Source organism: Misgurnus anguillicaudatus, chromosome 22 (genome assembly GCF_027580225.2).
Source record: "Misgurnus anguillicaudatus chromosome 22, ASM2758022v2, whole genome shotgun sequence".
Taxonomy (NCBI): Eukaryota; Metazoa; Chordata; class Actinopteri; order Cypriniformes; family Cobitidae; genus Misgurnus; species Misgurnus anguillicaudatus.
Window position 1 is genome coordinate 3,025,616 of NC_073358.2, and position 26,961 is coordinate 3,052,576.

The 26,961-nt window shown below is 37.8% G+C and overlaps 1 protein-coding gene across 5 annotated transcripts in view; it reads left to right on the forward strand.

The window, feature by feature from the left end:
• apba1a (amyloid beta (A4) precursor protein-binding, family A, member 1a) overlaps positions 1-26,961 on the forward strand; it is a 92,987-nt gene that overhangs the window by 51,240 nt on the left and 14,786 nt on the right. For 4 of the 5 annotated variants that reach the window (XM_055200372.2, XM_055200366.2, XM_055200368.2 and 1 more), the window contains exons 2-6: positions 4,540-4,708; positions 15,132-16,770; positions 23,759-23,869; positions 26,340-26,379; positions 26,454-26,599. In XM_055200372.2, the coding sequence (XP_055056347.2) occupies positions 15,205-16,770; positions 23,759-23,869; positions 26,340-26,379; positions 26,454-26,599 (1,863 nt within the window). In that variant the 5' untranslated portion in view covers positions 4,540-4,708; positions 15,132-15,204. The remainder of the gene's footprint in view (positions 1-4,539; positions 4,709-15,131; positions 16,771-23,758; positions 23,870-26,339; positions 26,380-26,453; positions 26,600-26,961) is intronic. The other variant, XM_055200369.2, reaches the window with a different exon arrangement.

The following is a 26,961-nucleotide window of genomic DNA, read 5'->3' on the forward strand; positions in this document are numbered from 1 at the left end:
TGAGATAAAGCAAAGGCCATTCTAGATACAGTATAATATCACTCAACATAGCGCCGCTCGCTCCTCCTCTCATGTCAGACCAATCTGATACGCTCGAATAAGCAAAAGAAACGATGTCTAATAGCCCGACTCCCTCCCTGTCGCCATACTGCAAGAGCTATTCATAGATCACCAATGAAAGTCCACCGACTGTACTCGCTTCAATGAATTACTGCTTTGTCTTGAGTTAGTATTGGCACATGCAAGTTTAGATGAGGCATAAATGTTAGATGACGGTTTTGTTGGCTAAATATATTTAACACAATGCACTTGTGGTTGCAAAATCTGGATCAACTCTCTTGAATCAGATTTTCATAATATTTCTATATTGTATATACAGTGAAAGTTGACTTTTTATTATGAATACATGTGGGATGAAATCCCTTTAGTCAATTACATCCCCCTTGTTCTGAGATAAATGACGAAATGAAGAGAAAACTCAATTTCCATCCCACATGTGTCATGTCATATTTAGAAATAATATTTTTCGCTGGAAGGCGGGCGATGGGAGGGAGCCGAATCCAGAAAATCTAAACGTTGGACGAGATGAGAAGCATGACTCCATCCATCCATCACACCCGCACGTACACACATCACACACCCCGAAGTGACAGCGCTGTTAACTGGTGAATGAAAAATGCTGGCGGGAGACTTTCACATGACACACATCTAACCGACACTGTCACATGAGGACATGTATGATAGAGTTTCTGGCCTACATACTGACAGTAGTCTAAAAATATTTTAATAAATGTTTTTCACTGCAATGTCATAGAGGAACCATTTCTTTCTTTCTTTTTTTCTTTTTAGTCTAAAGAGCCTGTTTCCACAGCAAAGTTTTGTGAAACAAAGGTTTTTCTGATATTAAAGTCCCCATGAAATCAAAACTGACTATTCTTGTATTGTAATGGAATATTGCAGTGTTCAATATAAACAGTTTATCTATGTGGGTAATTAATATTTGTTTAATTCATAAGCCCTTAAAATCTGAAAAAATACAACTGCCTTTTTGGGGCGATCCTTCTCTGATGATGTCAGCTAGACAGCTTGGGCGGGAGCATCCGTTAACTCCGCCCCCTCCAACTTTCAGTAAGCTGCAGGTTCCATTTTTTAAATGAAACTCCTACTTTTCTATATCCAATCAATTTATAGTGGAAAACACAAGCCACACCCACTTTTCCCTCGTGTGATATTTCGTTTCACTCGTCACAATACGGAAGTCGATCGTGACATCCTGTTCACGAGAACTTTTCTTTTTGGAATCATTCAGCTGAATATATTTTTAAGAATGTAGTTGTGATTTTAGTGACTTTCTTTACACTCGCATTTATTGATATTTGATGTATGTGCTGTTTAATAAGCCATTTACGACATTAACGTTCTTAAATTACGTTATAAGAGGTGACAAAGACTGAAACTATACAAATCAAGGCCTCATACATCCTGTAAATTGAAGCCGTTGGCTCTTTGATCGCCCCCTGGTGTCTGGATGCAGTACAAGTCATAAACCCTGCCCTCTCCATGCAAATGAATGGATCTCATGTCAAAATAAAAAATTAAAATTTTCCGAAGGATGATTTTTGGTCCTTTAACTCATTACCTGCCAACCTTTATTGGAAAATTTGCCCACCAGCATTTTTTGTGATTTTCCAAAAGTTTCACAAAATTCCTTCCAGGAAAGTTTTCTTTTAAAAATATATAAACGTACAAATATATCAAATAAAAAAGAACAGACCCTCTGCTTTCAAACAAACAAACGGAAAAATGTTTCATTTTATTTTTTTATTTGCTTATAAGCTCTTAAATATGGGTATTTGCAAAAAGCTGAAATAATTGCATTCTTGTCAAGGAATTTTGTTAGAGATCAGATTCAGAACAATTATCAAAGCATACACGGATAGGGCTGCAACAAACTATTATTTTGATAATCGACTAATCTATCAATTAGTAGACCGATTAATCGACTAATCATCTATTATTTCAATGACTAATCAGTATGTTTTGAATGACTTTTCAGCTTTTTCAATATAGTTAAAGCATTAAGTTATACATATTCTAACTAATAAATAAAAAAGAAAACCACTTCAGCATTTAAAATAGTTGGTTTAATTTGAGCCGGTCATTCTCTAGACTCTTAAGTTTTCGGATTTCTGTCCAACTCAAATTACACACACATGCTTTCTAAGCATTGTTTAATTATTCTGCTCTTTAAAAAAAAAAAACACTAAACAGCATAGATAATCTTTTCAGCCCTATAAACACAGTTTAAAATTAGTAAAAAAAAAACATTTTTCAGTTTTTTTTTATAAATTGGGTAATCTAGTGGATAATCGCGGTATTGCAGATTAACATGAAACCTCATCAGGTACATGTTTTTTTCATTTAAATGTTTTCTCTTAATTGAAGTGATAACTTGTCAATGGCGGGGAAAGAGTTAAGGTAGTTGTTATCATGCTTAAATATGTTCAATTGTTCATTTTTGTGATACATTTCATTTTAGTAATTTGATGCTATAGAAGCGTGTCGTTATGATTGACATTTGTGATTGACAGCTTCTCTTAGTGGACTCTCTGAGCTTCAAGACAAGATTAAAGATATAACTAACTATACATTTTTGATTTCTGGGTTATTTCACACCGACAAAATGAGTTGTATTTAACTAACCTTATTTTATCAAAAACAGTCAAATAAGACGCGAAACATTTTGATGGAAGTTTGATATACCTCTGGGGTCCACAGACGATTCCTTCTGCTCGTGTCCTGGCTCCAAACTGACATTTTTGCGTAACATGTTAGCGTTCATCGTCGAACATTTTACGTTCAGTTCTTTACAATGGAAGGAAGCGACGTTGCGACATCCATCTTTTTATTTGGTTCACACACATCCCACAAATATCCCGTAAAGACAATGCTAGAAGCGCCATTAATCCCACTTTTATTGTTTGAGGGGGTACAGTACGTCACTTTAACAAACACTGATTTAGGGGATGCTTTTATCCAAAGTGACATTAAGTACACTTGTAACATGAACAATTCCCCTGAAGTGATCTAGCGTTAAGTGCTTTGCTCTTGTAATGGCTTGTGGTTCGTTCCTTGCGGGGCTAAAACCAGCAACGTAAATTTGTACGCTATGAGGAGTAAAAGGGGGAACCATATTAATAAGATTTGTGTTTTTCAGACTGGAGCCACACAAGTTTTCATTTACGTGTAAAATGACTAGAAAATAATTCAGATTTGAAAGCAAACGGTTCTTTCTCAAATTGGAAACGGGATGCACATTTTATAGGGTTTTTTTATTTCATCTGTTAGATTATTCAGTAATTTACCTTAAAGTTAGTGAGCAGTCCTGTTGTGCAATTAGCGTAAAAATACCTCTCAGTAAAAATACCTCTCAGTGAAACTGACATTTATGGTGCTTCAGGCAGGCACATGTTGAAGTTTAACATGGTTTTTAGTAGGGATGCACCGATACCGATACTGGTACCACACCGATACCACATTTTCTAAACTACTCGTACTCGTTAAAAGGCCCCCAATACCGGGGATCGACACCACGGTCTGAGAAATGTCTATGTCTGAGCGGCGTGTAAGGGGACAATGCCTCTTGTTTTGTCCAAAGAGGCAGAGTTAACAACAAACTGGAAAACTAGTCCCTTGTTTTTTTGTTAAATTATATGACTAAAGCTGTTACCTGTAAATTTAAATCATGTTTTTTTTTTTTAAGTACTCGGTATCGGCAAGTACTGAAATGCAAGTACTCGTACTCGTATTCCAAAAAAGTGGTATCGGTGCATCCCTAGTTTTTAGTTTAACTTTGTGACCACCTTATGCATCAATACTTAAGGAAGATGCAGTTTTATGTTCGTCTGAATGCACAGCTCTGTTTATACAGCTCAGTCTTTTTTTTTGCATTTTCCTCTAACTTTTATATAAAAACTATAAAAATTAGTTTTTGATCAATTGTATAAAACGTTTATTTAATAATCCAGCTAAAATTAAATTTGTGTCAGCATTTGCTTACCTTCACTGTGTTAAAAAATAGATTATTGTCTATTTTAAATGACAGATGTTGGTGAGATGCACAACATTAAACGCCATTTGATATAAAGTAACAAGAGAATTTAAAGGAACAGTATGTAGGATTGTGGTCAAAACTGGTACTGCAATCACAAAACTTGTGGCTAGAACTGGTACTGCAATCTCACAACTGGTGGCCAATACACAACATGACAACATAAACATCAGTTGAGGGCTGCAACTCCACTTTTTTATATACATTTCTTACATACTGTTCCTTTAAATATAGAGTTTTGGAGCAGATGGGAATATTTTTATCACTGAATTTTCGTGTCGGTTCATTTTGTAGGCCGTCAGGTAGATTGGACTTACTTTGCATGACAGATTTTCAAAATTTTCAGATGAACCGTTCCTTTCTTATAAGGCCAAACATGAATAATTCATGTATTATCTAATAATTCATAACATGCTTTGTGTTCACAGTGAAATGTTTGGCCCCGTCTGACCCGGCACCAATTTGGAGTTGAGCCACTTTGTCCTCCTTCTGATCTTGAACCCCAGCCATCATTTTTGGGGAGCAGTCACAAACTCATCTACCTCCACATCTCTCTGTACCCATCTGTCATCCACAGAAGATAGATGAGACTGAGAGGTGAGCGCCTGTCACACAGATCTTTTGCTATGTGATTCTCTTTAGACGTTCTCATATCTCGCTCTAAAACTCAAGTGCAAAGTGAACAGATGGACTGTAGTGTGTGTGTGTGTGCGTGCACGTGCGTGTATGTGTGTGTGTGAGAGAGATAAAGAGAGAGAGAGGGTCTGGGTTTCCATCACACTCCATCCATGCATTTTGAAGTATTGCATAAGAAACAAGATGATGGAAACGCCAATTTTCGTATAAAATTCACTTGAGGTGATTTTTGACTTATGCAAAAAAGAATAAATGCGAATAATGGGAGATGGAAACGCATTTGCCGAATAAATTCTGATGTAAGCTGTGTTCGAAATCGTTCCCTATCTCCTATAGTGCACTATATTTGGCGTCCGCCATTTTGTAGCGATGTCCGAAACCTGAGTGAACGACTTCTTTCCTTACATTTGTTCACTACTTTTTACCCACAATGCACTCTGACTTTGAGGGTACATCTGTTGCACACCTGCTCACTCACTGTTTCCCATGATACAACGAACGAAGTTATATTATCTGTGATGCTTTGTGTGGTTCTTCCTCATTGTATGTCCTAAATAAATCCTCTGACAATCCTTATGATTTTCCTCTGCTTACAGAGCAGATCCGCTGTCAGCAAGATAGTTTGCCATCGCAACATCTGTGCATTGTGTGGTATAAATAGAGACTATACAGAAGATACCATTTTCAGGGAATGTAAAACCCTGTATATCGAGTGAACCCATCTGCTTTCACCGGAGGGTTTTATTTTATTTATATCATTTCCACTTGCCTGAATTCTTACATGGCAAACCTTTAATGCGCAGAGCATTTGTAGATTTCAATGCAGCGGAGCTTGAAAGATGGCACTTGAGTTATCATTTTTACACACATTTGCATTTATGTGCTTGGCAGACGCTTTTATCCAAAGTGACATTCAATTTATACATTTATTTTTGTCGGTGGATCAAGCCCATGACCTTTGCATTGCTAATTCAATGCTCTGTTGAGCTACAGGAACAAAACAATACCTAAATAAAATAACGTTAAGTCTTGCAAATGTTTCCAGTCGACAGAATAACATTTCTAGCACATATTGTATGTATTAGAGGCTGCATACAGTTTTTAAATAGAAACTAAATTCAGTGTGAGTTGATAATTAAGAGTCAAGTAAAACTGTTAATAATTAGAGAGGTACAGCATGCACAGAGGTGAAAATCGTCATGATAAAATTAACTCATTAAGTTAATCCAATAACAAGGGATTGTTAAGATGAATTGTATTTTTTTGCTGTTTGTTGTAGGCAGATATCTTTAAATTGCAGTGGATATTTGGCATAAACTAGCGTGTCCTTGACCTGCCGAGTCAACGTAACCTCGTTCCTCATTATTCTGCCAAATCTCATTATTTCAGCCTGTGAGGCTTTTTATTGGCTGATCCGGTTACAGTCGCGGGTCAAATTTGATTTGCCGGAGGGGGGCGTGCGTGGGTGTGGGGAGGACAGATCCATGCTGTACCATTGATTGCCGTGTCAGAGATGTATGCTGATGCGTCTTCATTTACGTCTTTTCTTAAAGTTTCCCCATGACACCGGTTGGGAGAACAATGTCGTTTAAATAAATTGTTCTTCTGGGAAATCTGTGCAGAATAGTAAATAAATCTGTTTGGTATAGTAAATACAGTGCATTCGAACGCTGTGCACTTTATCAAACCTGAATCAATAAATTAATATGTGGAGTTTGACTGCTTTTAATATAAACCAGATACATCCCACCCAAACACATGCAACCATTAATAATGAGAGTACTGAGAGTGCTATTGTGCATTATTCCCCCCTTCTCACTTTACCATCTCTCTCTCGCACGCTCTATGTGTTCATGAAAATAGTCTCCTGCTACTGAAATTTACCAAAGGGACTATTTTCGGGCACTGTGTAATATCATTGCACCTCCTGCAGCCATGTTACGACAGCAAAGTCCTTGATTATTACACCAGAATTAGAGTATAGTTAATAGACATATCTGCCTAGAAAATCACAACTTTAAATTTTCCGTCGGTCTTAGTACACAATGTAACTACAGAAGAGTCTTTAAGTTTTAAACAGGAAAAATATCAAAACTCTTTGATTACTTTTTAGCGTAATGCTAATGGTCTAATCAGATTCAATGGCTTATGCTAAGCTATGCTAAAAGTGGTAGTGACAGACACGGAAATCGGCTGAAAGCATTACAAAACGGTAATAATCATCTAGGGGCCCTATTTTAACGATCTAAGCGCATTGTCTGAAGCGCACAGCGCAACGTCTAAATGGGCGTGTCCGAATCCACTTTTGCCAATTTAAAGACGGGAAAAATGGTTTGTGCGCAGAGCGCATGGTCGAAAAGGGTTGGTACAATTTTTTTAATGAGAAATGGGAGTATTTCGGGCGTAACGTGCAATAAACCAATGAGAGTCTCAGCTCTCATCCCCTTTAAAAGCCTGTTGCGCTGGCGCTATGTCTAATCCCTATTTAGATGACGGACTTTGTAAACTGAAAAACTAAGCGGAGGAAGAAGATAAACAGTTTAAGATTAATGTTAATAATTGTGTTGTTTTCCACTTGTATTGAAATTGTTATTTTTTGGATTAATACCTTTAAAACCCGTTTTCATGGAAGTAAAAAAGCAGGCTTATAGTTGCTTTAAATGTATGGCTATCCAATATCATCAAAAATAATTTACAAGTATGTAAGATAAGGTTTGTACTCTAAAAATACTTTATTTATAACAAACAGGAGATAAGAATTTACAAACGGCTCTCCTTTCAGCACTTGGACAGCGTCACAAGATTTTTTAAGCATTACTTAAAAATGTCTCTCATCTCACCATATCCACAGGTATAGAAGTCATCATATACAATAAATCCGTGAGGTAGCATTTAAAAAAACATTTAAAAACAGACGCATTTGTTTAAAGCAAAGCATTTATTTACCTACCAGGCTGCAGGTGAAGCAGCTCTTTGTGCCTTCTAACGTCTCATAATCGATCCTCATTTATGTCCAAGAGACTCAATAATAATCTTTTACATTCAATCATTTAATCTTTCATATTTAAAAGCGTTTTTGTGCTGCTGCGCATTCATGTATGTGTTAAGCAAACCCGCGTTGTCGTCCCGTTTAGGCGGATATTACTAATGCGCTCTTTAAATAACAAAAAAAATATTGCGCCATTGACTTTAGACCAGGTTTTTGTTGGTCAATGGCGTAGTCTATTTTAGTTGCCAACAATGCGACTGAACACACCTCGTTTTCAGACCAGAACGCCCATGGGCGCAAAAGGGGGCGCAAATGCATTTGCTATTTAAACAACGTGGCGCTAAACGTGAAAATTATAATTGCGCAGGGTGGAAAATAGCAAATGACACTTGCGTCGCGCATTGTGCTGCATTGCGCCGGGTGTAAGATAGAGCCCTAGGAAAGCTGGAAAATAAGCCTATTTTTAAAAAAAGGGGGACTGTCCCTTTAAACACTCAGATTTTCATTATATGCCCCCTTTAACTTGTGCAAGAAGTTTTTGGATGTTTTATTATAAAAGTCTTAAATATTGTGGCTTTAAGACGCCTTCATCTGGTATTAAAGATATACTGCAGTGCCTTTAACATCCCACAATCTGTGCATGCTGTTGGTTAAAGGAATAAAATGGCATCTGTCAGAGCAATTAAAGGAAGGATTTGATCATATAAGTTATGTAGTCATTAAAAATGTGCTTGTTTTGAAATTTGAAATAGTTGTACATGAACAGATGTGATGTTATATACGTGTTATGATGTTACTTTAATTAGATTCGTGACAATTGTGGACAGTGCGATGTATTCTTCTCACCATATGCGAGTGACTTAATTTAAGTTACATCAATGATATAAGGCAACAGTATAGTTTTTATTTTTTCCTGCAGACCTTTAATTGATTGAAATGTAATTCAAGCAGCAGTGTGTCTTTATATAGGCAGGGTTGTTTGATCTCACACAATATCAGCTGTGGGTGTTTATGAGTCTGCTGCGTTCGCATATAAGACCTGCACACATAAATCTTTTCAAAGCAGAGGATGGCAACAGTCTGAACTCATCACTTTCCACCTCCTCTTTGGTTATACAGGGATTTTATAAGAAAACTGTGAAACACTCATCCTACTGTATTGTTACACATGCACCATGTATACAGCATGTTCACTCACGCTATTATTAATCAATATCAAATATCGTAAATCCCTTGAACAAGATCAAGCAAGTTTTAAAGAGTACCTCGACTATGTATGCTTTAATACTGTATATTTGCCTTCTACTGATAAAGTCTAGTGATAGAAACACATTAAATATTGTTAAAAATCCCAACATGTAATACTCATTTTAACCTATGGGGGCCGCCATTATGTTTTGCACACAGTGCACCATGGAGCGATGACGTGTTATGGTTGCCGCAAAATATTACTACAGTATAGTTAATATACTATTGTATAGTTTTTCATGTGGTATTGTTTTATTCCCCACTCCTAACCCTTTAACAATTTTTCATTTGTACGTCCTCTATATTTATGTTACTCTCCGGTCAGTGGCGTGCGGTGACTTCTCAGGAATTCAAAATGTGTGTTCAGCGTGTCTTGTGTGGCTCGTCATGTCAAATTATGTGTTCAGTGCGTCATGTAATCCTCACATCATGTCTAAATAAATTACGTGCCTGCTGCAGAGGCGTTGAAAAGGTTTATGAGATAGAGATACTTACATACTCTGATTACACATGAGTATCTAGCAAACGCGTTTTGGTTTTTTAGTGTGAACCCCTTCGACTCGTCTGTAGCAGGCGTGTATTATGACATGATTCATAAATGTAATGGGCTGGCTCTGCCTAGGTTATTTGCATAAGGCGATCTGATTGGCTGACGCACGCGTTGCCGCTTGAAAAGTTGAGAAATGTTCAACTTCTGCCGCAAGCAATGGCACTGAGCCGGCGCCTACGGATCCACAATTCAGTTCGGCAATGCATGACGTTACCCATTAAAAGTGAATAAAAAGCGTTAACGCTTATGCCCTGTGTGAATGTACCGTAATAAAGCAGGTTTTGATTGCAACCTTTTGACCGTGCATGGGTGTAAACAAAATGGTGGCCTCCGGAATTTTTTTTTTTTTAAAGTTTGTTAAAACAATTACAACAAACATTGTTGCCTATAATTCAGTGGTTCTCAAACTTTTCCGCGTGCGTCGAACGCCTCCCCTTTGTGGTGCCCCAAAGAAAATGAATGACACAAAACACAAACTCAAATATTTAATTAAGCAAACACATAATAAATGACTTCTGCTGCACTTTGATTTTGCAGAATTTATGATAAATTAATACATTTTGTAAGAAATTTACCCCCACAGGTCCCAGTTTGAGAACCACTGGCCTAGATGCACATCTCAGGGGATAAAATTCACAAACACACATCAAAATTCAACTCAGATTTTCTTTATCCTTACCGTATTTACATGTTTACAACATAGGTGGAGTTTCATGTATGTGCTTGGGGGGCACCTATCAGCACACACGGGTACTGAAATACTGTGAGATTAGCGAGTGAGTACGGCTTCATGGCTTTAAAAAAAATTAATTCAAACTAAGTTACTCAGTCTACCTCTTAAAATATCAGCCAAAATTATAAGTGGCTCTTGTCTGGGGGGTAGCGCCCCCCCAAACTTCACATATGGTTTACTATATAATTTAAATTAGTAATTCAGTGAACCACCACTTTCATTTATTAATTATGTGTAGTCACTTAACTGGTCGCTTTAGTGTGGATGGATCTGTGCATTCAGAAATAAATAATCCAGGTACTCCAAGAATACTAATTTCAGCTTATGTCGGGCATTGCGTTAACAGCACAAAATGTCACGCGTTCGAACCCAGAAAACACACACATACTGATAAAAACATTTGCCAAATGCATAAATGTAAATGTACTACGACTTGGGACATACTAATTCTAGATTCAAGTACTATTTAGGATGGTTAGTTTGCAAACTGGGACACATGGAAAGACAGTAATGAAGAATAAGATCGAGGAAAGGCCACCATGCGAGACCTCCGGTGGTTTCTGTGTGAGATACGGCTGTGAACACTTTCACAGGAAGACTCAAGAAAGAACAAGACACCGTGTTCCTCCGTATTATCACCTCAGCTATTGCCACCTTCATCAGTGACCTTCATCATCTTCCAGGTTACTTTTTCTCCTTGCAGCTCATGCGAGGTTTCACAGTCCTGCTGGTTTGAGCCCACGGTTCACATGGAGCTGACATTACCTTCTCCTCAGCTATTTTTAAAGTGTTATACCTACAGGTTTTGGCATGGCACACTTCTCTAGATGTCTAAAGTGCTGTATGTTTTCGTTCTGTGATGAAAATACATTGATGTTATCTTTCCTTGGCAATTGAAGACTGCTATTAGTTCATTTAGGAGAGGTTTTGGGATATTAGATATGAAGGTGTTACCTTGAGATGAAGTCCATCCTGTCACATTGTTAGGACTGTCACTCCAATGTTGATCCGCCTGACACACCAATGCCAATAATACTCTCTCTCTCTCGCCCACACACACACACACATTCTCTCTCTCTCTCGTCTCCTTGGGATGTCTCCAGGAAGGAGCCCGAGTGAGTCAGTATCTTACAGATGGGAGAAGTTGGATATTTTCCCAAGCAGACATTTTCGAACACATCATCTATATCGGGCGTGTGGAAAGGGATTTTCCAAAACAACTGGAGCTCGCTTTCCTGTGTATGTGCACCTGTGTACTTTTTGGCCCTTATAGTCTAAAGAAGCTCTTTCTTTTACCCCGCAGATCATGACAATCATGTTGATGTGTTTTTGTTGAGAAAGCTGGAATTGGATATTTTATTTTTAAATAACATATAGTCTTTCATTTACATCACAGCCATGAATATACTATAAACATTTATGTTTAGATGCTTTCCCCCGAGGAAAATTTTATTGCTCACAAGTTGCTCTTTGAAAGATCAGGAGATTAACTTAGTAGATATTGCACCTAAAATTGCTTAGGAAAAATGGAAACAAATGAGACTTTTGTTGAAATATACATTATGAGTATGGAGCTGTAAACATGTATATTGTATACTGTAGTGAAAATAATCTGGATTTGGGTAAATTTGTTGGGAAACGGTTGAAATCTTTAAAGGAATAGTCTACTCATTTTCAATATTAAAATATGTTATTACCTTAACTAAGAATTGTTGATACATCCCTCTATCATCTGTGTGATGCTTCGATAGCATTTAGCTTAGCCCCATTCATTCAATGGTTCCATTTAGAGATAAAGTTAGAAGTGACCAAACACATCAACGTTTTTCCTATTTAAGACGAGTAGTTATACGAGCAAGTTTGGTGGTACAAAATAAAACGTAGCGCTTTTCTAAGCGGATTTAAAAGAGGAACTATATTTTATGGCGTAATAGCACTTCTGGGAGTACTTGGACTCGCCTTAAACGTCCGCTCCCCTTCTCACTCTCATAATGGGAGAGGGAGGGTGTTACTGCGCCGAGTCGAAGTACTCCCAAAAGTGCTATTACGCCATAAAATGTAGTTCCTCTTTTAAATCCGCTTAGAAAAGCGCTACGTTTTATTTTGTACCACCAAACTTGCTCGTATAACTACTCGTCTTAAATAGGAAAAACGTTGATGTGTTTGGTCACTTCTAACTTTATCTCTAAATGGTACCATTGAATGAATGGGGCTAAGCTAAATGCTATTGAAGCGTCGCAGCGTGCTCCAGCGCTTACGTGCACGCACACAGATGATAGAGGGATGTATCAACAATTCTTATTATATTATATATTAAAGAGATCTCATCTGTGATTTTTCTTTCCTATGGGTTGGGTTGGTTGTGGTCACACTGTCATTTGAAAGGGATATTTCACAGAAAAATGTAAATTCTGTTCAAATTTATATACATTTCTTTGTTCTGCTGAGCACAAAGGAAGATATTTTTAAGAATTTTTGAAACCAAGTAGATCTGGAGCACCATTCACTTCCATAGTAGAAAAAAATAATACTATGGAAGTGAATGGTGCCCCAGATCTGTTTGGTTATTAAAGGTGCCATAGAATAAAAAACTGTATTTATTTAGGCATAGATGAATAATAAGAGTTCTGTACATGGTAATGACACATCGTGAGCCTCAAACACGATTGTTTCCTCCTCCTAATTTAAACCTTGTGCATGCAAAAGACCGCTGGAAAACAGACCAATCTCAACATAACACCAGATGAGATGTTACAGTTGAGATGTACACCCCAACATTAAATTAAGTACAATGTTGTTACAATCCTAAAAACAAAGTTGTGACTGCTGAGTTAGCGTTTTATGCTAGTTAATGCTATATAGCGTTTAGCCTGAAGTTCTACTATTGACGTTACAGTAACGTTTTGCAAGTCCGTACTGAAAAAAAAACACAAACTTACCACTCAGAAGCGTCCTTTAACAATCTCCAAACAATCGATTATTCCTCAAGATCTGTATCTGTGTCTGATACAGACTCAAACATAAGATTTGTTTACACACACAGAGCTACTGAAGGAGCTGCTCTGAAAAACAGCCAATCAGAGCACAGCTCAACATTATTATTCATGATCCTTTCAAATAAGGTAATAATAGACCATTTCATTATAAAGGCAAATCCTAGGGTTGTAAATGGATATGTAAAACTGACTCTGGATCATTTTTGCATTTTTGCACTTAATAAAGCCACAAAACTTCTATGTAGATATCAGAGAACAATTTAAAAGATTATTACAATGCATTCTTTGGCACCTTTAACATGGTTTGGAACAATTTAAGGGTGAAAAAATGATGATAGAACTATCATTTTCAGTGAACTATACCTTTAAAGGTGGTGTGTGTAAATTTTAGCAGCATCTAATGGTGAGTTTGTGAATTGCAACCAACAGCTCACCCCTCAATTTCAAATATGTTAGCCGCCACAGGAAAAAACATGTCTTCGTCTGAGACAACATAGGGATAAAACACACTCTATAGATCAGTTTGTCCATTTAGGGCTACTGTAGTAACATGACAGTGACTTCCAAATAAGGAGACCTGCGGTGTTGTAGATAAAAACGCCTCATTCTAAGGTAATAAAAACAATCCAGTTCATTATGTAAGGTTTTTATACACCACCGATAATATAGTCATGTAGATTATATTGCATTTCTGACAAGAGATTTTTCTAAAAGTTACACACTGCACCTTTAACTCCCCCTAGCATTCCAGCACTTTTTCATCTCTGGATCAATTACTGCTGCATTCTGATGAATCACTTTAGAAGAAACTTCTTTTTGACACGATATGGCACATATCGTCACGCATGAAAACAAACATCACGTTTACCAGCGTGACTCATGTTGTTAGTGACTGCTATATGTTTCCATCACCTTTCTCCTCCCGGGTTAAGATACGTGAGACTCAGAGTCTCATCCACGTGAGCTGTCAGGCAGCAGATGAAGTGCGGCTAATTGTTTGCTCTGATGAAAATAAGCTCAGCGAGTCTGCCGCATAATGTCAACCATCACAAGCCGAGATGCTCCAGAAATGTCAGAAGTTTGGTATTTATTGATGACATTTAGACTATCAAATATTTAGAAGCGCAAGTGTGTCTTTGTAGTGCACATGTGTTGATTTGAATGTGGCTGTAGTCGACTGATCTGTCTTAAAGGGATAGTTCACCCAAAAATGAAAACCACCCCATGATTTACTCTCCCTCAAGCCATCTGAGATGTATATGATTATCATTCTTCACAACCTGAATTGCATCAGAAAATATCCTGGCTGTGCCAAGCTTTTTAATGGTAGTAAATGCGGCTTCTGATTTGAAGTCCAAGAAAGTCCATCCATCCTTCACAGAAGTAATCAACATCAACACGGCTCCAGTGGTTTACTTCTTTTAAATCATGACCTTTAAACCATCAAAAAGGGAATTAAAAGTAAACTAGTTGACCTTAATTCTAGTTCACCATCCTTACCTACCCATCCTTCTTTTTGAGCCCTTGCTCTTTTGTTCATGATGATGTATTGCTGCTCTGACAAGGATAGAAGTAGGTCACATTTACAGTCTAGATGATAGCGCTGGCGGTTGCCTGTACCAAATGAGCAGAAATCCCCTCAGGAGCTCATGAAGACATTAATGTATACTCATGGCAGGTCACATCACATGACAAGGGACTGAATATATGTTATATTATCGAAATTATTATGTCTTGATGTTGTGCTTGGTTGTGTGTTTTGGAAGCTTCCATCACTCATGAAAATTCCCTGCTTTAATGCTTTAAACGGGCATCTGTTCAAAATCTGTTGCTTATTTGAATTCTGTATTTGTTCTCATTTATCCCAGGTTAATCTGAACTGAGTGGAGCCCAGTCTGGGTGAAGGAATGCTCTGTGCGTAGATCATCACCTGTTCCAACAATGAGCCACCAGGAGGCGCCACATGGCCAGGAGTTGAGAGAGGCAACTGAGGGCGACCTGGAGCGTAGGGGCCCCGAGGGCCAGCAGCCTTCCTCATCGCACCGCAGACGCCACGACAATGGAGATGGTGGCTCCCGATCCAGTCGTACACGCAACCACGGTACGGAGAATAACCACTACCAGTCCCAACAACAGGGGCCTCCGCGGTACCGCAGGTACGAGGGATCTAACGGAGGGACGAACCGCCCGCGTCCTGCGAGAAGGCAGACGGAGGAAAGCAACGTGGAGCAGCAGCACATACCGCGACCTGCAGTGACGCGCTACCGCAGACAGGGGGACAACGAGGCCCGGCTCCGGGCGCAGCAGCAGAGACAGAAGCAGCGAGAGAGACAGCAGAGAGACACGGAAAGAGCCGAACAACAGAGGTTGGAGCATCAGCAGCATCTCACCTCACCTACGCAGCCTTCGCCCAGAGAGCCAGAGGAAGCTGAGGAGGATACGGGGGAAGGAGGTGGTGCGTTGGAACGATCCGCAAGCACTGAGAGCGGCTTTCACAACCACACGGACCGGGCGGAAGGGGATGCGGTTATGGCCATGGAAGCCGAGCCGGAGGACGAAAGCACGTACGGCGTACCGCTGCGCCCCGAAGCAGAGGAGTACACGGAGAGCGCCGAGTCCGAGCAACAGCACGGTGGTCCAGCTTACCCCCAGCACCAGTACCCACCTCAGCCTCCACCGCTACCTCGAGAGCCCCTGCCCAATGCTGAGAGACCACAGGTACAAGATGCAGAGATGCTAAACCCCAACTACTCCAATTATGTTTACACTCAGCCCGTGTACCGCAGTCCCACAGGGGTGGGAGAGGCCTGCGAGGTTGGAGCAGCAGAAGATGAGGCCTACTCTGAGCCTTACGCTGAATACCCCCTCCAGGAGCACGTTTATGAAGAAATACCAGACACCCCTTCGGCCAAAGCTGAGGGACAGACGCCTCAGCAGAGGAAGGCGGAATTCAGGCTCTTCGAGCGAGACTTGTACCAGCAGCAAGAGGCTGTCGGTTCCAGGCTCCACCACTACGACGAACGATCTGACGGGGAGTCGGACAGCCCGGAAAAGGAAGCGGAGTTCGCCCCATACCCACGTGCCGACAGCTGCGAGCAGGATGAGGACATTGACCAAATTGTGGCAGAGGTGAAGGAGAGTCTGAGCTCGCAGAGTCTGGAGCGTGTTGCCATGGGTCTAGACAATGATGGGAAGGAGGAAGTCGAGTGGCCCGAGTCTGAGCAAACGGAGGAGATCAAACCCTCAGAGCCAGGGAGTGAAGGAGAGGTCAGGGAGAATCCTCTCAGAAGCCCCTCAGAGGAGTCGACTCCAGTGAGGAACAGTCGTGAAAAGAGAGACGCAATCTCACTAGCTATTAAAGACATCAAAGAGGCAATAGAGGAGGTGAAGACAAGGACTGTTCGCTCGCCCTACACGCCCGACGAGCCCAAAGAACCAGTCTGGGTAATGAGGCAAGACTTGAGTCCCACAGCTGAATCTGACATGCAGCCGTCTCCGGGGGCCGATGTGAGTATGAGCCGCAATGCTTTTCTGTTGTTGAGCCTCTGTTGTAATGTTGTAAAGCCACTATGCTGGGAATCGAGCCCACAATTTTTGCACTGCTAACACAATGATCTACCCACTGAGCTGTGTAGCAGGTGCAACAAAAATCTCTCAGGGAAAATTCATACAATTGCATTGTGGCGTATTGCATCATTCCTCTGTCTATAACTTCACTGCTCAGTCACTGCTCTTTTGTGGAGAGGCTGATGTCTTTCTCTCTCATGAGTTGTGCCTGTCACAGCATGTCAGTAGGAAATGTAGACCGCTTCTCCTTATCTACAGCCTGAAAGGCTCATTTGTATTCTGTAAGAGCTACTACACATGACCAGAGCGTGCAAATGGAGCTCGACCCCAATAGACCCTGTCTGAGCAGACGTGACAGAGAAAGATGAAGGCAAATAACGACCATGTTTTTACTCTGTTTACTTTAGACCTCACCACCTGCTTGTTTCACACTCCTTACATCCCTTGTTTCTCTCCGTTGGCTGAGATTAGACATGATAAGATAGATGTCATTCAAGTCTGTCATTCAAGTCACGCTGTGCGGTTTAGATTTTTATATCTTTTCTTTCTTTTCCATTTGCATAATTAATACATTCCACGCTGCGTAATTGCACTCGATCAATCACAAATGAATCTGTCACATTGCCTGTTACCGACATCAGACACGTTCTCTGTCTCACTAAACACACAACTGCTTTTTCCACGGTGCACAAAAAAGCCAGATCCTTCGTCGCCTATTTCGGTAGTGTTAATTAAACAGCATTGTTTGTGTGGGAAGCATTCATGAGCCCCCTATGCAGGCCTCATTTACAGGCTGTTATTTGGGAACGAGGGCTTTCGCCTCTCTGATGAGTAAATACTTTTTTTGTGCCATTTAGAGAAAAGGAAACAATTGCACTTGAATTGAAAACTCGCAGCGGCTTTTAGAGTAGACACAAGCCACCAAACACATCAATTACGAATGTATTTGTGAATGATTGTGCAGACGATAGAGACTGCAGATGAAGTTCCATTGTTGACATACAGTAGTAGATTAAATGGACTGAGTTTTATACTAGATTTTTTGTTTGCTTAAGTATTTATTTATACTGGATGTATGACTTTAAATGAGACTAAAAGATACTGGACTGATGCAATAATGTGGTTATACAAAATTTCTTCTTATAATATCTGAAGATATGCGTTTGGCCTAGTTATTCGTAACTTCTCAGAACATAAAAATAAATAGTTGGCAATCTTCTTGTCTTTTTCGATTACCATAAACATTTATCGTCATATTTTTGCACCACGGTAGCTGCTACAGTATGGAAGCCCATTGCCGCCATGTTTGGTAAAAAAATCTTTTTTTAAATTCATAATAATCAGTCCCTTCAGTTGTTCTCGATTCTACAATCGTGGAACCCAGCGCAAAATCAACAAAATGTTGCATTTTTTTGCGAACCTGCATAATTTCTAATTTTATCGCAAAATAATTGCAAAAATGTAAAACATCTCATAAAAAAATAAATAAATGATCAAATTTTCTGTCATGATACAGAGTAGACAACTTTGTGAACATTTTTGGCTTTATTTTACTAACGCACATGCACATCTCATACTAGCACGCACCCCGCTATATAGGCTAGCAACCAGTCGCGTAGCCCACCTGCCTATCCAGTAAAGCCTATTAGTTATCCTAATGACTAATGAGTAAATTATGTTGCAATTATCACTATACTTGACCTATAAAATAAATATTTTTTTAAACTCTTGTTTGCTATTATAATGTAAATAGTAGTGTAATAAATAGCGCATTTCGAGCAGCCTCCTCGCCCCTCCTACACCCCACATCATAGAAATGAACACCCGGTTTAAGGCTGACACATAAGGAATAATGAGAGCTGCGCTGCTTCATTGTCTTAGAATGAAGGTCACGAAGACAAATAAAATAGACTATGCCACTGACCAACTAAAACCTGCTCTAAAGTCAATGGAGCAATATTGCTTTTGTTATTTAATGAGCGCGTTAGTAATATGCACCTACGGGACGACAACGCGCATTTGCTTATCACATGGATGCGCAGCAGCACACAAACGTTTAAAATATGAAAAATCAAAGGATTAAAATGGCAAAATGTTTAAAAAGATTATTATTGAGTGTCTTGCACATTAATGAGGACCGATTATGAGACGTTAGAAGGCGTATAAAGCTGCTTCACCTGTAGCCTGGTGGTAAGTAATTAAATGTTTTGCTTTAAACAAATGCAAATATTGCATTTATTTAGAATTTTTTAATGCTACCTCACAGATTTATTATATATGATGACTTTGTACCTGTGGATATGATGAGATGAGAACCGTTTTTATGTTATGCTTAAATTTCAAAACACCCGGAGCTGTTCTAGTGCTGAAACGGCACATTTGTAAATTATTTATCTCCTGTTCGTTACAAATAAACTATTTTTAAAGTACAAACCTTTTCTTGCATATTTGTAAATTATTCTTTGAGATTACACCGTTCATGCTATCCATACATTTACAACAATTAAAAGCCTGCTATTTTTACTTCCATGACTGAAAAAAAAGACTTTAAAAAGTTTAAATGAAGAATTTCGTTGCAAAAAAATATAACTACATTTTTAAAATTTTTGTCAAATTATTATTATGTTATCAGGTTATTATTTTATTTTATGGTGCTACTTAGCTGTATTTTTTAAGTTATGAAGGTTTAAATCAAAACAAACCAACTGCAGTTGAATTGATATTTATTAAAAATGCACAACCAAAAAACGAGATTTCTGAAAAAAAAACGGAATTATCTCTTTTTGCAACGAAACTCTCCAAATACCAACAAATTAGGCTACTATTTAAAGTATTTTTAAAGTACAAAGCTTTTCTTGCATATTTGTAAAATATTCTTTGAGATAACACTGATCATCTGGGCTATCGATACTTTTACAGCATTTAAAAGCCTGCTATTTTTACTTCCATAACTGAAAGAAAACGACTTTTAAAGGTTTTAATACCAAAAACTAAAAATTTCATTACAAATAAAAACAACGCAATTTTTTAATATCAATCTTAAACTGGTGGTCTTCTTCCTCCGCTTAGTTTTTTTAGTTTACAAATTCTGCCAAAATATGGAATCGGGATGGCGCCACCTACTGGCTTTTAAAGGGGAAGAGAGATGAGACCAATTATTGGTTTATTGCACATTGCGCTTAGATTGTTAAAATAGGGCCCATACAGGCTTTTGTACTTAATAAATGGTGATATGTTGGAGCTGGTGTAGTTGTGTGTTTGTATATTTTGATAACAGATGCATTTTCGGTTAAGGCCCACCTGATTTTCTCTGGGCCCACCCACATTGTGAATCCTGGCTACGCTAGTGCTAGGAACCCTGCACCCCATAGATAATCTCATTAACACACAATTCAGAGTCTTCCATGGGACAAACCTGAACTTATCCAGAACACCCCGTTATCCGACAGCAGCATTAACATTATTTTGTAACCGACTCGAACCTGCAAATTGCGCTGTAATTAGAAACCTTTATTATTCTTCAGACAGACCGTGAACACACATAAGCACAGGACCGTTTAAGAACAGCTGTCTATCAGCATGTATGGAATCAAGTTTAAATGGTCTTGGGTTTTAGACCTGCAGTCCACCCGTGCCTATTAATTCCCAATCCACAACGCAAATGACACGTTAATATTATTCCACACGTTAGATCAAAGGGGATACCCGCCCACAGGCAGGACTATGCAACCTGTCAGAATGTGAGGACCACACTCCTTTTATGCTTTGCATTTGAACTCACATAGGTGACAGGTGGCATTGTCCTGCACGAGGGTGGGTATCCCTTTTGATCTATCAAGTGGAATAATATTAACGTGTCATTTGCGGTGCAGATGCGGCCCTGTGCTTATTTTTGTTCACTGTCTGTCTAAAGAATGATAATGGTTTCTAATTACAGCATGATTTATGCAAAGTTTAGGGAAAGTTAGTTTTGTCTGTGTGGTTATTGGATCCATGCATTACTGTATAGGTTTTCAAAGTAACAGCTGTCAGTGTTCATAAAAAAACACTAAGCACTGTTTGTATGTATGTTTAGTTTGAACTTATTTGTCTTATTTTCATTTATTTCTGTGTTCTTATTTTATAATAATATTTAATATTAAGCATTTATTGTATCCCAGTTAGTTTTTTTCTTAATTTCTGAAAATTACTGCCGCAAAATCATTCATTTCGATTGCCAAAATCACAAAAAAAGTTGCGAAATCATGGTGTGCCAAAAAATGACACAATATATTAGTATCTCATAATAATAAGGAAATATTTCCAAAATGTTTCCAAAACGCCATAAATCAATTTTTACTAATTTTGATAAAAACGTGTTTTCTTTTCCAAGATAAAAACCACTATTATCTGTTACAAACTTTCACATAGCATCTTAAGGTTATAATAACATTAAAAATTCAAATCCATAATTTGATTTTCAAATTATAAAAACTGTTATTTATGCAATAAATCCATGACAAGTTTTTTTTTTTTCAAAATGCTATAATTCTATTGAATCAATATATAAATGTGCATCAAAACACTTACTTTGTCATATTAAGAACACTGTCATTGCAGCTGTCATCCTTGGGACGTCGTTGCTGAACGTTTTTGACAGCGATCAGATCAGCTGTAAAATGTTTTGGTCCTGCTCGATTTCGTTGACTTTGAGTAAAATAATGTAAAGTTTTTCATAAGATCCTCTAGGGTCAATGTGTTAGCATGACAGAAGCTTGATGCTGTCGTTTGAGAACAAGCAACAGCCGGCATTTTTCTTCGCCCGAGTGCCTCTCACGTAAATTATTTGATTTTAATGTCTTACGTTTCTTCCCCGCCACAGAAAACCACCACAGGTTTATCAATGCCATCAAAAGTATTATTTTGTTTTTGTTTGTTTATTGATCACAAAGTAGATGAGGAAAACTAGGATTCTGTGTGTATTCAACGTGCCACCATTGTTGTTTACAATGCATAGAATGATGCGCTGTGATTTGTTAAGTGGATTCATTGCATTCAGCAGAGAAGGAGGACTGGCGTTTGTCGCGTTTTTTGGAAAAGATGACAGAACAACACGGCGGATATTGGATTTTGCTTAAAATGAAGAATTTACTTTTAATACTGATTTTGGTAGTAACTAATTTTAAAAAATGTCGTTTATCACGTTTTGGAACATAATATCTTATAATAATGAAAAACTTTCTTACTGTCTCTCACTTGTTATGTCATTATTATGAATTAAACATTTAACCAATCGTGGCGGATATGGGCTTCCATAGCTACAGAGACATTTAAACTCTGAATTTTAAACAGCTTTTAATCTCCAAAATCTCCATTAAATAGAATTCCCATTAAGGTTTTTCTGAACACATCAGTGATGTCTCGCCCACTGTCTTTCCCTGTTATTCTCAGTATTTGGCATTTTGTCTGAAGCCTGTTATTTTTCCACTCTACGTTATGATTTATTCAGTGCGGCCGGGAGACACAGAAAGAAACGGCTTGTAAATAATTCAGTAAAGTTCATATAACACCAGAGAAGAAGAAACTGTACTGCATTAATGCTTTAAACACTTCGCACTTCTTATTTATGACAAGTGTTTAATTTATCGTTCCCGGTCAGTGTTTTTTGGGTATTTCACATGTGATTAGTGAACAGTAGGTTAAAAAATTTTAATTGTTCATTCCTAACGCTTCCAGCATCTATGGCTATATATTTATGGCAAGAACTCGTTAATACACACAAGTTGATCAATACAAAGTGATCCATACACTCATTCGTAGGCATCTCCAATTCACCTAACCTGAATGTTTTTGGTCTGGCATTGGAGAGCAGCTGTTCTAGGAACATTTTTAACAGGTAGGACTGTAACCAGATCTGTCTTGGGCTTTGTTGTCTGGAGACGTTTGTAAGTGTATCTGCATGAGATGAGCGAGGTGACTTTACTGTTGGTCATCTGCTACTCCGTTTGAGGAAATCTGGAGGAACAGCATCTTTTTTACTGAAACAAGCATTGTTATGGAAAATTTTTGGATGTATCAGGTCGATCGTCGCCATGGTGAGGAGGTGAGGAGTTAGTCGTAATATTAGGATGATTTATTATTTTAAATGTGTTAAATGAATTTGTATTTTTGACTTCCATTTATATATGTGATGTTCTTGTTATGGAGTTATGCTGTGGTATATGTTTTGACAAACAATCAACAACAATCTTTTAATCATATTTTTATGGCCTCTGTGCATGAGTCAGTCAGTTTTTGGCTTTGAATTTGCTTTGTGACTCAGACGTGGCCCTGTTCAGAGACATACAAGTCGTATTTTAAAGCCAGTTACTCATCTACAAATCCGTCTTGGTGCGAAATCTTTTTTTTGATCTTCTCTGTGGAAATTGGCTTGGTTTTTATTGATGTGCCGCCAACAACAATAATTCAGCGCCGTCTGATAATGTCTGGAGGTTTCATGCAGTATTATTCATGTCTTTTTATTTTCATTATTACAATCTGTTGGTTTTCATTTACCCCATTGCAAGCTGTTCGTTTATTTTTGGTTATGAATATGATTCTTCTTCCTTTGATGATGTCAATGCTTGTAAATATAAACAATAATATGCAATTGCTTGTTTATAATCACTTTACAATAAAGATGTATAATTAAATGCATTAGCTAACGTAACAATAAAGAATACTTTTACAGCATATATTATTCATCTTAATTCATGTTCATTTGAACATTTACTAATACATTTTTAAATTCAAAGGTTGTATCTGTTAACATTAGTTTAATGCACAAAGTACTAAAATGAATAATTGTATAATATACGTATTGGTTTATATGTGTAATTGCTTGTATTTCTTTAGGTGTTGAACCGATAGATCGTAACACATGCAATATTCATGTGTCTCTTTTCTTTAGTCTCCGGGCTCGAGCTCCACCTCCCCGCAGGGGGCGGAGTCCTCCAGTCGTCACCTGCCGTCACATGAGGGGAGTGACAGCTTTGAGTCTCCGTCTCCAGCTAGTAAAGAGGTTGGTGGCTGTCAATAAAGACTTTAAAAGTCAATCAGCTGAAATTTGGTGTCGGGCATACTGTAGTGTGGATACTTTAAGGGCTTAATGACAGGACACATAGACAGTAATAATTAAACTATTAGACTCTTTCGCTCTGTGTGTGGTGCCAGTGTGATGTAAAAGCTGTCATAAATTATTCAAGACTAACCAAGATTAATTGGAACAGATTACAATTTAAAATAGTGTATTTCTCATTTGCCTTACTATTTATTTAAAATAGATGTAGTTATTCTTGTAAAAGTGAAATACAGTTTAAAGTGAAGTGACAAAAAACATTGAACATTGGCCTATCATATTACATATAATGTTTTTTAAACAATTAAATAAAAAAAGTATTTTAAGATTAGATTACATGTCCTTAATTACTCTATTTACTTAAATGTAGAATAATTGAATTAAAATAAGGAAAATTATTTTGCACCTTCTCCTGCAAACTTTGAAAACCATCTCTGAACAGCTTTACTTACTTATTTTTCATTTACTGTATAGTTGATAATTAAAGAACTGTTATGTAAGGAATAGTTCACCTCAAAATGAAAATTAACCCGGTGTACTTGACTTTTTTATATCAGATAATATCCTGGCTTTTTCAGCTTTGTGTAAGCGTTGTCCTGTATAGTTTCCCATTTTTAATGCTCCAAAACACCCATAGGTAAGCCTGCCGCCTACGGACGCGTGTACGTCTGTATAAAGTGGGAAATATAAATATTTCCTTACAAAGACCCAAAGTTTCACATCGGAAGACAGTTAACTCATTCCCCACAAGCCTTTTTGAAGGATGGATGCACTTTATTGGATCTTTAAAAATGGGGCACCATCCAATTCCATTATAAAGCTGAAAAGAGACAGGATATTATTTAATGTAACTCAGACTGTGTTTGACTGAAAAAGGTCCCATACTGGTAGCACTTTATTTTACAGTACATATACTTACCTTGTACATATATGGTAGATAAGTTGTACTTACCGACAAATGTGTGGTACTTACTTTTAGGTATCTACATGGTAATTAACTAGTATCATTACTGTACTTACCAGTGGTACATACTTGGTAGTTATTATGTAACTCTAGATAAGTACTGGGTAATAACAGATACATACTTATAGTGTAGGTATACTGTAACTAACGAGTATTTAGTATTTACAGACAAGTTAGGGTAAGTGACAGGTATTTATAGTGTACATATGATAACTAATATCAAACACTACTGTACTTACAAATTGTATATACACAATAAGTGTGTACTAGTGAATGTACCCAGTAGTTAATGCAGATGATAGTCAATGGTTGGGTTTGCCTCACAGTGACATGTATATGATGCTATATCTTAGGTGTTAGGTCCTATGTAATAACTGTGTAAAAAGCATCACTTTATTTTACAGTTCTGTTTCCATGGACGTACAAGTGAAATTTACCCAGTAGTTAATGCATACGGTTATTTAATGCTTGGTTTAAAGGACAAAGATACTGAGTATCAAAATGGCACATCAGTAATGTTTGTTCTTAGTTATCATATACGTATGGTATAAGTATAACTTGCCTGCAGGTACCACACACTTATCGTGTATATACAATTTGTAAGTACAGTTGTGTTTTTTTTAGTTACAGTATACATACACCATATGTGCCGGTCATTAATTTATGGCCTACAGGTACCACACACTTATCATATATATACAATTTGTAAGTACAGAAGTGTTTGATATTAGTTATCATATATGTACACTATAAATACCTGCCATTTACCCTAACTTGCCTGTAAATACTAAATACTTAAATTGTTCATTTATTTGTAACTATAGTAATTTTTCTCGTTAGTTACAGTATACCTACACTATAAGTATGTATCTGTTATTACCCAGTACTTACCTAGAGTTACAAGTATGTACCACTGGTAAGTACAGTAATGATACCAGTTAATTACCATGTAGATACCTAAAAGTAAGTACCACACATTTGTTAGTAAGTACAACTTATTTACCATATATGTACAATGTAAGTACACGTACTGTAAAATAAAGTGCTACAATACTGGCTGCATCTACAGTGTAAAATTATTGCACTTAAATTTTTAAGTTTTTGAGAGGTTAATAGGGATAGAAAGATTGATTTTGATCAGCCATTTCCTATAGATGCGTGTAAATGTTTTTCCTATGTGGCCCATATTGAGTTTCTGGGCGAGAGCGCCCTCTGACTTTTGGATGTACCAACATTTCACTGTAATTCATTGAGAAGCATAGCAAGCATCATCGGCCGATTTATCGGTGCACTCCAAGTTATAAATTAGTTGAATTAGCTTAAGTTAGTGTATTTTTATAAATATTCCTCATTTGTACAATAATCATTTATAATATTATTTATAATAAAAGGCGATATAAAGTGATGTGCATATTCCAAACCTTGCTTTTCTTTTTCTTGTATGTGCAGTCAAGGAAAAGTCTTGCTTCGTTTCCAACATATGTGGAAGGTGAGTAAACTCAGATCTCTTACTCCTTATAGCAAATGCTGAGCGATGTTTGATCTTCATCTCTTGTCTCTCAGTACCAGGACCGTGTGATCCAGAGGACCTCATAGATGGGATCATTTTTGCTGCTAACTACCTGGGATCCACCCAGCTGCTCTCAGACAAGACGCCGTCCAAAAATGTGCGCATGATGCAGGCACAGGAGGCTGTGAGTCGCATTAAGGTGAGGTTAAGGTCCACTTCAGTATAAGCATAAATGATTTAAGTTACAGTTTTAGGAGTAAACAATTGAACTGCACAAATATTTTACTTCTCGAATACTCAATGAATGTATTGCATTTTTTAGATTTTGCCTTTAAATTAAAATGTCAGTCGAGGTGAACAGAAGGCTGATGACTGGTGCTCAAGCGTTTGTTCATCCCGCCATAATGAAACACTTGTAGGGAGCTATCCCATAATACCTGTTCATAAAGGATCAGAAACATTTCCCACCTTTCTCCTCTTCATCCACCTGACACATAAATCCGTCATTTTCCCTGTCAGATGCATTACTCAGCATTTTTTACCTGCACCTTAAAAAATGCA